The sequence below is a fragment of the Ceratotherium simum genome, chromosome 28 (genome assembly GCF_057802395.1).
Source record: "Ceratotherium simum simum isolate JZ-2026a chromosome 28, ASM5780239v1, whole genome shotgun sequence".
Classification (NCBI taxonomy): Eukaryota; Metazoa; Chordata; class Mammalia; order Perissodactyla; family Rhinocerotidae; genus Ceratotherium; species Ceratotherium simum.
The window spans coordinates 30,098,939-30,112,826 of record NC_141927.1 but is presented as its reverse complement, the minus strand read 5'-3'; the positions used below and the strand labels follow the sequence as shown (position 1 = coordinate 30,112,826).

Sequence of the window (13,888 nt, the reverse complement as noted above, 5' to 3'; positions counted from 1 at the left end):
GATAAAGGATGTTTTAAGCCATAAAATATTATTAAATGTGATTTATATTTAATAGTTCAGTTCTCTGCATACGAGCAAACCTGTGCATAAAGCTATTTTAGATGTTTACATCTATAAAGGTAATTCTCCAGTCTCTTTGGCATGTTGTGGGGTGAGAAGAGATGCCGTTTCCGCCATTAAGTTCTGTCCCAATAAGTCCATTTGAAGGGAGAGGATTAGAAAAAGATCCTGAGTGGAAACCTTACCCCATTCTGTGTCTCCTCTTTAGGAAGTACTGGTCTCAGTCTCCTGGTCTGTTTTTAAAAGGATCAAATAGAGCATGATGGGTTGCCTCCAGGTAATGACATCCTTTTCCTATCATCTCCTTGATGGGTGATGTTTGGGAGCTCCCTGAAGTTCAAAACCAACAGCTCATCAGAGAGGTTCAACACTGCAGTTCCAGGATGCCAACAGCAGCCCAAAGGTACATGCGGGGTTGGGCCTGACTACTCTGTCCCACAACAGCCTCAAAGGTTAGAAATATTGCAGCTTCCTGTAGCAGCAGGATTGGTCTGTTTTTCATAAACTAAAAGCATTCCTATTTCCTACCAAATTAATCTTTTAGAGTAATACTTTTCATAATTTATGTTATTTCATCCATTTTAGAAAGGGCAAGCCACAGATAGAGTGGAAAGTGATTCACATGAGATCACCAAAAATTTCCACTCCTTCCAGCATCCTAAATCTTTAGATTTCAGACCTGCCTCACTTCACCCCAAATCCCTGACATCAAGCCCTTTTGTCATTCCTCATCAGGACAGAGAGCAAAGAAATCAAATGCTGGGGAAGACATCAGGCTGGAAAGACAGATTGTTTGCTCATTTGCAGAGCTGGCCTGGGTTTGACATTCAAGAGCCTACATGGATGAAGTGAATAGAGAACTGTAATATTTATCCGGATATTTGATTTGGCTATAGGTGAATCTTCATTCTCTCCATACTGCCTTCCACCACACATGAATCTGCCTCAAATATCAATATATCTTAGGTACCTGATTTTAACCTAAATTACTAAGATAGCTGCTTGCCATTTTCAATTTGGCGGATGGACAAAGCCTCAACTTAAACTTGAAGACAGAGGGATGTATCTCAGTCTTTAATTTTGACATATTCTGTGCATTCCTTGATTTGCTGAATGGCTGGTTGGCTACATAGGACAAGTGAAAGAACGTGGTGGCTTCAGGATAGTGTGTTAGGAATTTGTGTGTGTAACAAAGTTGACACCAATACAAGGATTCTGAAGAGTACTGAAAAGTCAGTAATATAAATAGTTAAAACTAGCACACTCAAAGGCCACTATTTGAATCTCCTAGACATCCAGACTGTCTTAGACATGACACTAAGGGAGCCATTACTAGGTCATAGGAATCATGTACATATATGGAGGTGGACTTTGATAAGAAGCCTCAGGGTACCCTCAACTCCAAAGAAGGCCACTGTGAATCCCAAAGGATTGCTGACCCCTACTCCATATGCTTCAGAAGCCCTTATCCTAGCTGGAATAACGAGTAAAATGCTTGAAATATATAAAAAGTACCACCCATACAAATATCTATTTGTTAAAATATGGCTTTTGTTGAGGCTAATTTCAATAAGAAAAGTAATATCCTCATTTCTATGACTAAGTCTTAGAATGTGGAAAATTTCTCATGCATAGGCCCTTCCCTGAGCAGTAAGAGGGGCATTTAGTCTGATTTATTGATAGAATGAGGGGAAAGAACCCATTAGCTTTATCTTTTCTTAAAATTGTGAACTGATAAATTATGAGCCTGATGGAAAATAAATTTACTGAAGCTATAGGAAAGCTTAGCGTGGCCAGGTTCTGACGGGCTGCCTTGTAGGCCATGGTGGCCATTAGACTGAATCATGATAACAGGTCTTCCTTTCATGACTGCATGGGATTGCCACATTGACATTTCCATTAGTCTGAAGAGGTTCCTTGCTGTCCCTACAGAACATGTTAAGAACCAGGATCCAGGCAATCATGCCTTAAAATGTCCTCTCTGATATGTTATTATGTATGGGGTTTGGGGGAGAAAACATCATATGGCTTGGTTGTGGTCCCTTCAACAAGAAACACAGTGGTAAGCAGACTCAATAGGCAGAAGATGATTCAAGAGTAGGCAGTGTGGCAAAAGCAACAGACAGACAAGGTGATCATAGGGTCCACTGAACACATTCTGAAATTAGCACAGCTGTCACAGTAAGATGAAAGGTGCTGGTCTAACAGACTGAAACAGTAGTCTGCTGAGCAACACTCCCAGGTCTCCACAGAGTAGCGTTTTTATTGCAGTATGTCTTTCATGGAAAATGAACAAAACTTTAAATAAATCACAATTACTTATTGCTTAGTATTTTGGATAATAAATTCTTTAGTTTATCAGTACCTCACGGCCTTCAAATGTGCATTCTTCAAATAGTTTCAATTACATATACATTCTTTCTCCTGAACAATAAATTATTCTTTAAAAAAAAAAGAAAAAGGAAAAGATACATAATTTTAAAGCAAAGAAAAACAAAAAAACATATATTTTTGACATTTACCTTAAACTTATATGAAAACAACTCTATGTTAGATGCTTAAATATAAATAATAAAGGACATTATGTTATTTACAATGTTACACAGTAAGTTGAGAGGGTAAAAAACTGACATTAACTCATAAAGACAGTAAATGATTTAGGAAAACATCCAAGTAATGTACAATGTGTATTTACAAAAGAATATATAATAGAACTTGTGATATGTGGCCATTTCTTTTTGTCTGCATTTCTCTGCAGTGTTTCATGGATCTTTGCAGATAGAAATCTCTGTGGCTGGTGGAAGACAGCCAGCACTAAAAGGTAAAACCTGGCCTTCCTTATTTTCACCTATGTGAGCCATGTACCTTTCAACTCCAGGCCAAAAAAAGGAATATTTACTGAGCAAGTTACCCTGGATAAACCTCACCTATATCAAGACAGTCATACTTAAACAGGGAAGATATGGTATGTTGGTGTTCGGGATACATTCACATATACCCAGGCAGAGTGTTATTTTGCAGAAAGCATGAGGCTGTCCAATCACTCTTGAAAAAAAAGACATGCCAGGCAACAAGGGAGAGTAGGACAGAAAAGGAATCTTGAGTGCGAAAAAGGAGTTTTGCATATACTATGCCCCACTGCATACCCCTCAGTGGGGTATGATTTCAGACCCAGGAAACAAAGTTGCTGACAAACTTCTGGGCAATTTTTACTACCTGAAAACTTATGAAAATTCTCCATATGCTGGGAACATAGGTTCCTACTCCTTCTTAGAATTGCCTCTGCACTGCCTGAGTTTATAAACAGGGATGGTTGAGAGCAATGTGGCAATTAGACATCACAGAGGTGTCCCTGTGGACACAAATCTGGTGGCCACAGCAGGTGGCCCTGAGGAGTCAGCTGGCCTTTGTTATCAGGGGAATCTCTTGTTCTATGGATGGAAAGGCCGTCCCAACTAATATGACACCTCTGTGAGTGACCAGAAGCAAGTTGGAAATAAAATTTCCTCTTGCCTTAATTTGCACATATTTTTGCAACCTGAAAATTGACATCAATTTTCATACTGAGGAAAATGTTCATTGCTCTCAACAGAAGGTTTTATTTATTCCTGAAATTCTCCAGAATGGGACATTTGAATAGTCCAACGCCTGAAGAATTTGAAACAGAATTTTAGACTTGTAATTAATGGTAGGAATTTCTTTACTGAAATACTCTAAGAATGAGTCAAGGCCTTCAAAGGCAATATTAGAATAACTTAGAGAATCTCTTTGGGTTGACTGTCTTCTTCCCCCTGCCGTGAGCTTACTCATTTCTACAGAACTGGGAAATCAGTGCAACTTGTGCAGCCTGACAGGGGCTCCTTTGCGTAGGTTAACAAGCAAATGAGGACCCTGCCGAGCACAGAGACAGTGGTATCTGAACATGAAGGACAGCTTGGGATACCAAACACTAAGAGTAACTTCAAGGACCTGCAGACAGGCATCTCTGTGGATTGTAGAAACATCAGACACGACTCATGCCCAGCCTGCATTTTTCATCTAAGACCTACTATCATGTCACTTCTTCCCTTTAATTTTAACATAGAGATTTGGTGAAGAAATAGATTCAGTTCACCAGCAAACAAGAAGTAGTTACTCTCACTGACCTCATGCCTGGTATTTTAAACCCCCTGCTGATCTGTTTCGAATTTTGTCCCGTGGCTCCTAGGAGGCCACTTAGAACCTAAGTAAAACTCCAGACTGATTTGACAGATATCAGGCAGGGCATGAAATGGGTCCTGCATTTTTTTAAAAAATTCTCTTATTTTCCTGAATTAGCAGCTATTTCAAATGTTAATACCTATAGGCCTTCCTTGGATTTACAATCACAAGAGAACATGCAAAGCTTAGACCCATCTTAGTCCTGTTTTGTGGCAATAAAGCAAAAAGTAAGAAAGGGGAAAAATGGGTGATACAGGCTGCAGATTGAGAGGTCGGGACACAGGTGGGGGTCATTTCTGCAAGTAAAGGTGCAATCTTTCCAACACTATTGACATTTCCTGGTGAATCCTCACTCGTGGAAAGTTCTTACTAATCACAAATCGCATACACATTGGCCATTCCTGACAAAAATCTTCATGCACAGTTATGACCTAATCAAGGCAACATGAAAAAACAAGAGAAAAATAATGAGGAGAAAAGAGTGGTCAACAAAACTGTTTAAAATTGCAACCAAGTCACACAGCCATTCCCCACTAGTATCTTCTATCCATTCAGTACTTCTAGACACTCAACGATGGAAATATTTCCGTAAGATGACAAATTATCACTATGGACAGCAGATACATTTCACTCTAGAATTATTTCAGACAAATGGCAGAGTATGCTGTTTAAGCAGGGGTTTTTGTGCCATCACATGTCTGTTCTTGAGCCAAGAAGACACAACCAATCACGAGCTCCAAAACCAGTGAAAAACACAAGCCAGGAATGATTGCACCTTTTTTAGCCATGGTTTGATCTTCAACTAGATGACCCGCTGTGTCATTCCCCGAAGAGAAAGTGAAATTGAGTCCTCTTATAAGATGTTGGGTTTACTCCAATAGCAAGCCAAACCCATTTTCTATGCTATCCCCAAACTGTTGCTTTTTGTCAAGAAAAATAAATCAAAATAAAGTAAATGGTAGCTCCTTTTAGTGAGAGCAAGCTGTCTTCTGATTAATAATATAGTTTTTAAAAAATCACGATATTACTTTCTTCCTAATATTTAACGTTACTTAATGCAGTTTCCTGCTGTAATTAATAGTAGCATGCTGTTGGATCTACTATTATCTCAGAGCCCAATGAAGCAAACCTTTGGCTGGCAGAGTAGACACAACTCATTTCATACGCTGAAGGCAAAAGAAAAGTTCATACAAAAGAGAAGAGTATTTGGATGGGTGTGCCATTACAGGATGTACTGACTGGGGGCTACTGGAAGCAAACGAGGGACAGTTGCAAGTCTTGCAAATCATACATCCAGTCAACATCATAGTGCAATGCACAAGAAGTCAGCAAAAACTGAATAGATGGGAGGTTTTGCTAAAATACTGTGGAAAAGCAAACACGGTAATTGTACAAAACTTGCTCTTGACATAACATAACAGAAAGGCACCATTGATATCTTTCTTGTTTTGAAATACTGTAAAAAATTGCTACATATGGCACATAACACATTTTTACATACATATATTTAATTTATAAAAGTTTTTTTTTCCTGTTTTCTATTTGCAGAACTGCTAAAATAAAATAAATTGTTTAATTTAAGGTGGAATACTTTATTATATAAAATAAAGTTTTACAGGTGAATCTATGTGTTTATTTAGGTTTTATACAGCAATAGGGTCTTGGTTAGCGATTACACTAGACAGCCTGGCCTGCAATTCTTCCTGTGTAGAAAAGCGGCCTGCTGGGTTAGTCCTGCTGTCAGCCAGGCGGAAGGCAGGTGCTGCCTCAAGACTGGCTGCCAGGGGGTTCTGTATGCCCAGGAAAGGTGTATCTTCACCTACTCTTTCATCTTCTGTTTCACTCTCTGAGTTACTGCTCTCAGCACTTGTGTTGCTGTCCATTTCCAATCTGTTGGCAATGTGGCCATTGGGCTTGGTTCTTTTGGCCCGCCGGCTATTGGCGAGTTTCTTAACAGGCTCTTGAGCTGGCTCGTACTCCTGGGTCGTTTCATACTCCTCATCCTCCACTATCCTCAAGGGGCTAGGGGGCAGGCTGTTGCTCTCATGCGCAGGGTTGTGGTGGAAGGAGTTGAATTGCTGAGAGTGGTGGTCATACTTCTCCCGCAGCCTTGGTGGGGTCACGAGTAGCAGAGGTCTCTCTTCTTCTACGAAGGGGCTGACTGCCATGGAGGGCATGGACACCGTCGTGCTGGACACTGGTGGAGACACTTCCGAAGGGGGCGATTTGGGGGAGCTTGGCGTGTGGAAATCTACAGGTGACATACGAGCTGGGGTGGTCATTGCTGACACATACCTGTGTGAGCACAGAATACCCGGCATAAGTGTGGTGGAATAAGAGGCATAGAGCAGGGAGGGTAAGGGGACAGAGTTCACAATATCATATAATCAGAGAACTAAGAATTTCTATTCATTGTATATGTCTCGATTTTTACACTAGGACATTCAGCACCCTTGGAATCTAAAATTATGTAGCCAAGAGTTTCCTTACAGGAGTACATGCAAAGATCAGCTAAATTGCCTAGCTCATCAAAGCTTTTGGGATTTTCAATCTCATCATGATTTTACATAAAAGCATGTGAGTCAAGATAAGAGGCCACCAGGTCCCGGAAACCTCTCAGTTTATAAAGACCAAGGCTCAGGGATTTGGAAGGGAAAGAAGTATTACTTAAATACTATACCTTCCTAAAGGCCAAGGGGTCTTAGAGAATGAAGCCCAAATGGGGAATGGAAGAAGATCTAAGATGAGTTGCTGATAGCTGGATCTGCATGCATTTGGATCTGTGTGCCTTGTTTCTCCTTAGCTCAGCTATAAGGTTATGTCTTATGAAAAAAAAAGAGCATAGTAACTTAGATTTATTCCTGATAACAGTGAAACACATTTGTGTGCTTTTAATTTTTCCATGAAATACTACTTCTTAACATTCAATTTGCAACTATCCATCCCAGTGACCAAGACATTCAAAGATAAGCTGAGAGAACCTTATGTTGGTTTCGATGTTCAAACTCCAGTTTGCCTCTCTTCCAAAACCCACAGCCGCATCAGTCTTTGGGTTATCTTTTGTGACTCCCCAAGGGTTGGCTGGACCATGTTACCTTATGTCATGTTATATGTCTGATAATGCTCAGGGACTCTCATTGTCAAGACATCAAGTGCATTGTTTTTACCATATCATGCTTTCTTCCCCCAGAACAAGAAGACCTGACTTGGCACTGAGGAAGATGCGGTTTATTCAGAGTCACATTCCTCAGCTTTGATAAAAATGTTACCAATACATAACACTAAAGGACTCTTTTCTTCACATTGGCATTCACAGAGTCTAATTTGACATGACCTGTGATGACACGGGACACCATCATCTGAACTTCAGCTAACAGGAACAGGAAACCTATTAACTTTCCTGCTTTTCAGCCATGATTCAGAGTCATATGGATGTGAGATCTAGCTGTATCTAAAATGGGAAAGTGTCTAGAGATTGAACTATTTGGGGCTTGAGTCTTCAGACTTTGCTTTGGCAATACTTAAATTAAGCTCTCTGAGAAATGCTAATCCAAATTCAACCAACACATAAAAGGGATTCATGTTTTCTCTCCATGATCTCTAGGTTCAGGTATATTTTTCAGTCCTAGATGATATCTGGGGTGTGCAAGGAAGCCTACCACAGCAGGGAAACGTCAACCTTTAAAGATAAACATCACATGTAGTGACAAAGAAAGAATTTATCCCTAATTTCTTTTCAAGGTTTCAAAAAAGATTGAATTAGGACAGATAGACTTCCTTAATACACAAAGATATAATTATATGAATTTAAGACTAATGTTTTAAACCAGTTTTGGACCATGTCTACTTTTTCATAGATGAGTTACAGAGCAACTCCTAATTCCATAAAGCTCTGAAATCCCATTTTGGCGTAAGGGTCCTTGAAGAAGTGGGCAGCAGGCTCTATATGTCCTGCAAGGCCAGAACTAGTCATCCTTTGTTGTAACTACTTCCCAGTCCGTGAGTGGAAAGAGTCTATCAAAATGGCCTCCAACCATGTAACTACCAAATAAGTAGGGATTTGACATTATGTAAACCTTTTAGCAAGTGGTCAAAGATTAGACTGAGATGACAATAAAGTAAACAAACAAACAAACAAAACCCCACTGGATTTGAAAACAAACAGCTAACTGATGGGCTAGAAATGCTGGTTGGTAGAACTCTCTCAGTTTAGGTGAAAATGGATAAAGAGAATCTATGTATTCAATAGTCCTATTAAGTATCTCTTTTAGTTTACTTTCTTCTGTTCTTTATTTTACCTTTTCTATAACTCCCCCAACCCAACCCAATATATCTAGAATAAAGCCAAACATTCTGGAATAAAGGGCCATATCAAAGCCAATATTTGCTTTGAAAACCAGCTGTGAAGACTGCCAGATGCAGCACACAAAAGATTTATTTATTCATCCCTTCTTGGAAATTCATCAAAAGCATACTATATGGTGGAACACATGCAGGTGTTCCCCATGGCAGCCAGCAATGACATAGCCCTTGACTTAATTTAACTGAGGCTGGAAGGTAAGAAAGAGTTAGCACTGGAGAACACGAGCCAGCTCGATCAGAATTCGGATAACTGGCAAATTGGAATTATAGAAGCGTCCTTATCAATCATTGATCCCATCTCTCTAAAGTTATAACTGAGAAAACTGAGACCCTGAGTGGGTCTGAGCCTAAGGTCAGAGCTGGGAACTCCAAGATTGCTGCGCCTTCCACATCAAGTCATTACAGCTCTTTAAGAGTTTGTTGCCTGTCAGCCACTGGGACGACATGAGAATCTCAGAAGAAATGAGTTCAGTCAAACAAAAACATGACTTCATCAACTAGAAGCACTCCTAGAACACGGAACTGCCGCCCCTTATTCTCATTAGAGTAGACTTCCTTAGGTGAGACCGCAGGTGCTCATGGGGATTCTCTTACTGGGGTTCTTTCTCCTCTGCAGTAGCTTTGCCCCCTCCGTTTTACCTTTCACTATGAGGAGAGTCTCGGTAGGAGTCAGGGGTTTCTCTGGCATGCCTGAGGAAGCTGTTACATTCACGAGGGCCTCCCATGCCATTAAGACGTCCTCTTGGGCCCCCCGTTGGGCTGCTGTGCCTACTGTTTTCTACTGATGACATCATGATTACAGAGTGGCTTTCCGAAATGATGCTTTCAGTGTGTCCATTGCTCCAGCTAGAGGGGAAATGCAACAGGCAAAGAGGTTTTAAAAAAAATATTATATGCAAAAATGGAAATGAAAGCAAGTGATCTGACAAATATTTCAAATGATTGGTCCATCAGTAGATCCCTACATTACTTGTCTTAGAATAGAATTGTTATAAAGATACTTGCTTGAGAAAGGATCTTGAATTAGATAGGTTTTGTTTATTCATTTGTCCACCCACTCAACACATATTTACTTATCAAATGCCACTGTGTACAAAATATTCTTAGAGTCTGTAGGTTCTTGAGTGGCTTGGGTTAAGGAGACACTTTGTCCTATGAGCTTCATATGGAAGTCTAGTGTTGTCCTTGGTAGCATGCTCTCAAATATAGGTCACCAGGGCATTTAAGAATTTAGGGTCCAGCTGTCTAATCAATTTTCATGTGCATTTCTCAGGGCAATCCAATCATCGGAAGAAGTCAACTTCTAAGTATTATATAGCATCTAAGACAGAGATCCCCAGTGTAGCAATTCAGTGAGTGGTTGAGAATGAGTCAAGACAATCTCTAAAATGGGGAACAACAATCCTGTGAGGTAGGTATTATTTTCCCTTTTTAGGTAATGGAAAAATTGAGGCTCAAATTTAAATAGCAAAGAAGTGGCAGAGCCAGCTATTGTCCAAAGTCTGTTTTTGTCCCAAACCATACATTTTACTATACCTCACTGCCTCATAAGTGTCTCGTCTTCCTTTCTGAGGCAGTGAGATAAAAGGCCATGTGTAAAATCCATTCTTGGAGAAGCGTCATGCAATATTTTTATTCCCATACCTGTGACTAGGAGTCTGGGTGACAGTAGTGGAATGATGAGCTGTTGAGGTATAGTGACTGGTGGAAAAAGATGTCTCCACTTCTCTCTCAACAATATGCTCACTAGAGATGACATTTTTAGATACGTATTGCTGGATAAACAAAGAGACACAACTTGAAGATTCATGTAAATCAAAATACTAACACTGTCACACACAAAAAATCTATTCTAGTACACATGCTTCATAATAAATTCTATTTCTCCAATGGCCAGATGGCAAATCCTATCCTGGCTACCGTGGCCTTTCGATTCAATGAATGGAGTTAATGAATTACTCTTCGGTTGTTCACACAATGTAGGTCCTACAATCACAACTACATATTATCAGAAACAGACATAGTTCTCAGATTTTGTTTCTAATTGATAACTTGACTAGAATTCAATACAAATATCTGCCCAATATTCATTTTTGTCATGGTTGTTGCAAGAAAACTAACAGATATTTGAGTGAAACAAAAGCATGGAGATGTTTTGTTTTATTTCAAATTTCAAGTGAGTAGAAGATTTTTTTCTTTCTTTTTTTTTTTTTTGGTGAAGAAGATTAGCCCTGAGCTAACGTCTGTTGCCAATCCTCCTCTTTTTGCTGAGGAAGATTGGCCCTGGGCTAACATCTGTGCCCATCTTCCTCTACTTTATATGTGGGACACCACCACAGCGTGGCTTGGTAAGTGGTGTGTAGGTCTGATGCCCGGGATCCAAACGTGCGAACCCCGGGCCGCCAAAGTGGAGCGTGCAAACTTAACCACTACACCACCAGGCCAGCGGGCCCCAAAGATTTTTTTTAAATCTCTATATTTTGGATATACCTTTTTCTTTCAATTTCCCAGTGCCCATGTTGCCCTAATGATATCACTGAAATTTTTAACTTATTATCAGTGGTAAGACTAACAAGACTACTGAGAGATTTGAAGGATTTAGAGCAGTTGTCAAGGTCACACATCTTGCAAAGCACATAATATATAGAAGTCCTATATACAGTGCAAGTAGATTCTACTTGATTTTCATCACCAAAATCATAGTAGCTCTTACTGCCTTCTATCAGTGAAAGAGCCACATTTTGAAATTGTGTTTTAAATGCTGTTAGTATTTACACCAAATTGAGTTCTGTAACAGGAAAAGATATGGAAAGAAATACTCTTAAATGAAACAGGATACTTTATAATCTGATGGGCTGTGGGCTCTAAAAGAACCTGATATATTCACGGAAACCCCAAAAATATACAACTTGAATTATGCTTGAAAGTCTAGCTGGTTCTCTTAGTGGAAAGGCTATTCCATGAGGATCTTTCTGGGACGTACAGTTAGCTGGCTTTAAGGAAAAGATGGTGATGTCATACATAATGGGCTATTTATAGTCTGTGTACCATTTCACTCTTGCTCCTTGGAAGGTAATGTAAGCTCAGTGAATCTAATGAAAATAATATTTAACAATTATTGAACACTCACTAAATGCCACTGGGCCAAGTGTTTTACATAGATTATTTTATTTAATGCTCACAAGAACTTTTTGAAGTAGGTATTATTTTGAGGCCTGTTTTCATAATAAACAAATAGGGTTTAGAAGAGTTAAAGGCTAAAGTCACACAGCGTGAGCCATAAGTGGAATCCAGGCAGTCATTCTGCCTCCTCTGTATTACAACACACATAGCGACAGTTATAGGTGTGTCTGTAGTGAACGCATTTATCAACTGTACAGAACATTCTCATGAACACTGCAGAGCGAGGAAGGCAGCAAAGTATGTTAAGATATTAGCACCTGACTCTAACAGTCTCCTGAAGGTCTTTGCTATAAGACTCGCTGGTGGTTCAGTAACTGCCAGCTCTGAACTTGGATCTATGATGTATTTGCTCCACACAAAATATACCTTTTTCTATAGGATAGAAAATGGTACTACAATATAATCTTCAAGCTTTGCTTATAAAAAGCCAAACATCACAGGGAAATGAAGACAACAAGAATTATGGTGGGAGAGGAAGAGCAAGACTTCAAAACCCAGGAAAGCTGAGTCCAGCTCTGGCCCTTATCTATAAAAAAGGAAGGTTTGAGGGGCCGGCCCAGTGGCATAGTGGTCAAGTTCATGTGCTCCACTTTGGTGGCCCGGGGCTCACAGGTTTGAATCCCAGGCACAGACTGATGCACTGCTCATCAAGCCATGCCGTGGCTGCATCCCAATACAAAGTAGAGGAAGATTGGCAACAGATGTTAGCTCAGGGCCAGTATTCCTCACCAAAAAAAAAAAAGGGAGGTTTGGAAGATGATATCTAAAGACTCTCCAGAATCTAATATTCTGTGACCTAGTTATATTTAAAAGCCAAGTGCTCAGTAAATTTGAAACAAAATACTTGAATGATTAAGGATCTATTTCGCCTGGAGGGTTTGGCATCATGTAGAAAGAGTCAGAGAATAAGAAAGCATCATGTTTTTCCAGTTTTGCTACTGAGAGGCAAGTTTGATAAGACACTTGACCTTTACATTCCCTAATTTCTTCCTTTGTAAATCAGTAGATCATTAGGCACTGTGGAATGCCTCTAATAAAAATCGCTCTAAAGCCCTTAGCTCAATTACCAGTACTAATCAGTTATAGACTGGAGGAGCCTTCATTGCCAAATTATAAAAAATAAAACATTTCCGTCTGATTCTTGTATCATTAATTTTATTATTTTTCTTTGTGTTTTTCTTTTCTTTCTTCCAGTTCTGACCTCCCTGCAGAACGAATCCAACATTACTGTTCCAACCCCTTAATGAACACTTCATAAGAGGAAATGTGCTAGTTTTACGGTAACCAAATCCACTTTGAAAAATGTTCCCATTATTTTCTCCTGGCACACCCCTGGAGTCCTGGAAGCCATGGTGATTAATGGCAGGAGCTAAGAGCCTAAGAGCTTTAGGAAATAAACTTCAAGGTGCCTGAACAGAGGAGAGATGCTCAGCGTTTCCACTGGCCAGAGTCAACATACATTCACCAGCTGGACGTTCTCGGGGGGTGGATTAGGGTGGTGAGGCCCGTTGGCTATGTTCACCATGTTGTTCCGTTCAGACCGAAGACTCTGCCTAAGCCGGTCATGAAGCTTTTTCCGCTGTTTCCTGGACGTGAGAAAGGAAGCATTTATTTTTCTACTATTTACATTTCTTAGTACAGTCAATTCTTTATTCTACAAACATGTAACTCAGGCAGTGGATCAGTGGTGAGGGAGGGGCAGGGAGGTGTGCCACTCCGTCTTAGAATCTGCCTATGGGCAGCGGTGGAATCACACATTCTTAGCAAATAGATTTAAGAAGCTGGATGGGATTCCTACAGAAATCTAAGTGGACTGCTGAGAAAGAAGAAAAAAAGAGAAGAGGAGATGAGTCATCTTCTTATTTGGCTATTGGCCTGATGTTTGGCTAAAACTCCAACTTTCCTAATCAATCCACCTTTGCCTAAGTCTTACAGATGGTCATTTGTCTTAGGTAACAATTTGTGCTGTGCAATTGAGAAGGCTCACTTTGTTTACAGCTTGTCTGAGTGTCTCTTAAGAAAATGCAGTTAGTTTTGAATCTGTACATCATATGTAGTGTATGTGCATGTACAGTACCGTGTG

General features: G+C 39.9%; 1 protein-coding gene across 2 annotated transcripts in view; it reads right to left on the bottom strand.

The window, feature by feature from the left end:
• Positions 1-2,619: 2,619 nt before the first annotated feature.
• Positions 2,620-13,888, bottom strand: part of NRG1 (neuregulin 1) — a 119,061-nt gene continuing 107,792 nt past the window's right edge. For both annotated transcript variants that reach the window (XM_014786324.2, XM_087418493.1), the window contains 4 exons: positions 13,265-13,391; positions 10,267-10,397; positions 9,262-9,468; positions 2,620-6,555 (listed from right to left, as the gene is read on the bottom strand). In XM_014786324.2, the coding sequence (XP_014641810.1) occupies positions 5,904-6,555; positions 9,262-9,468; positions 10,267-10,397; positions 13,265-13,391 (1,117 nt within the window). In that variant the 3' untranslated portion in view covers positions 2,620-5,903. The remainder of the gene's footprint in view (positions 6,556-9,261; positions 9,469-10,266; positions 10,398-13,264; positions 13,392-13,888) is intronic.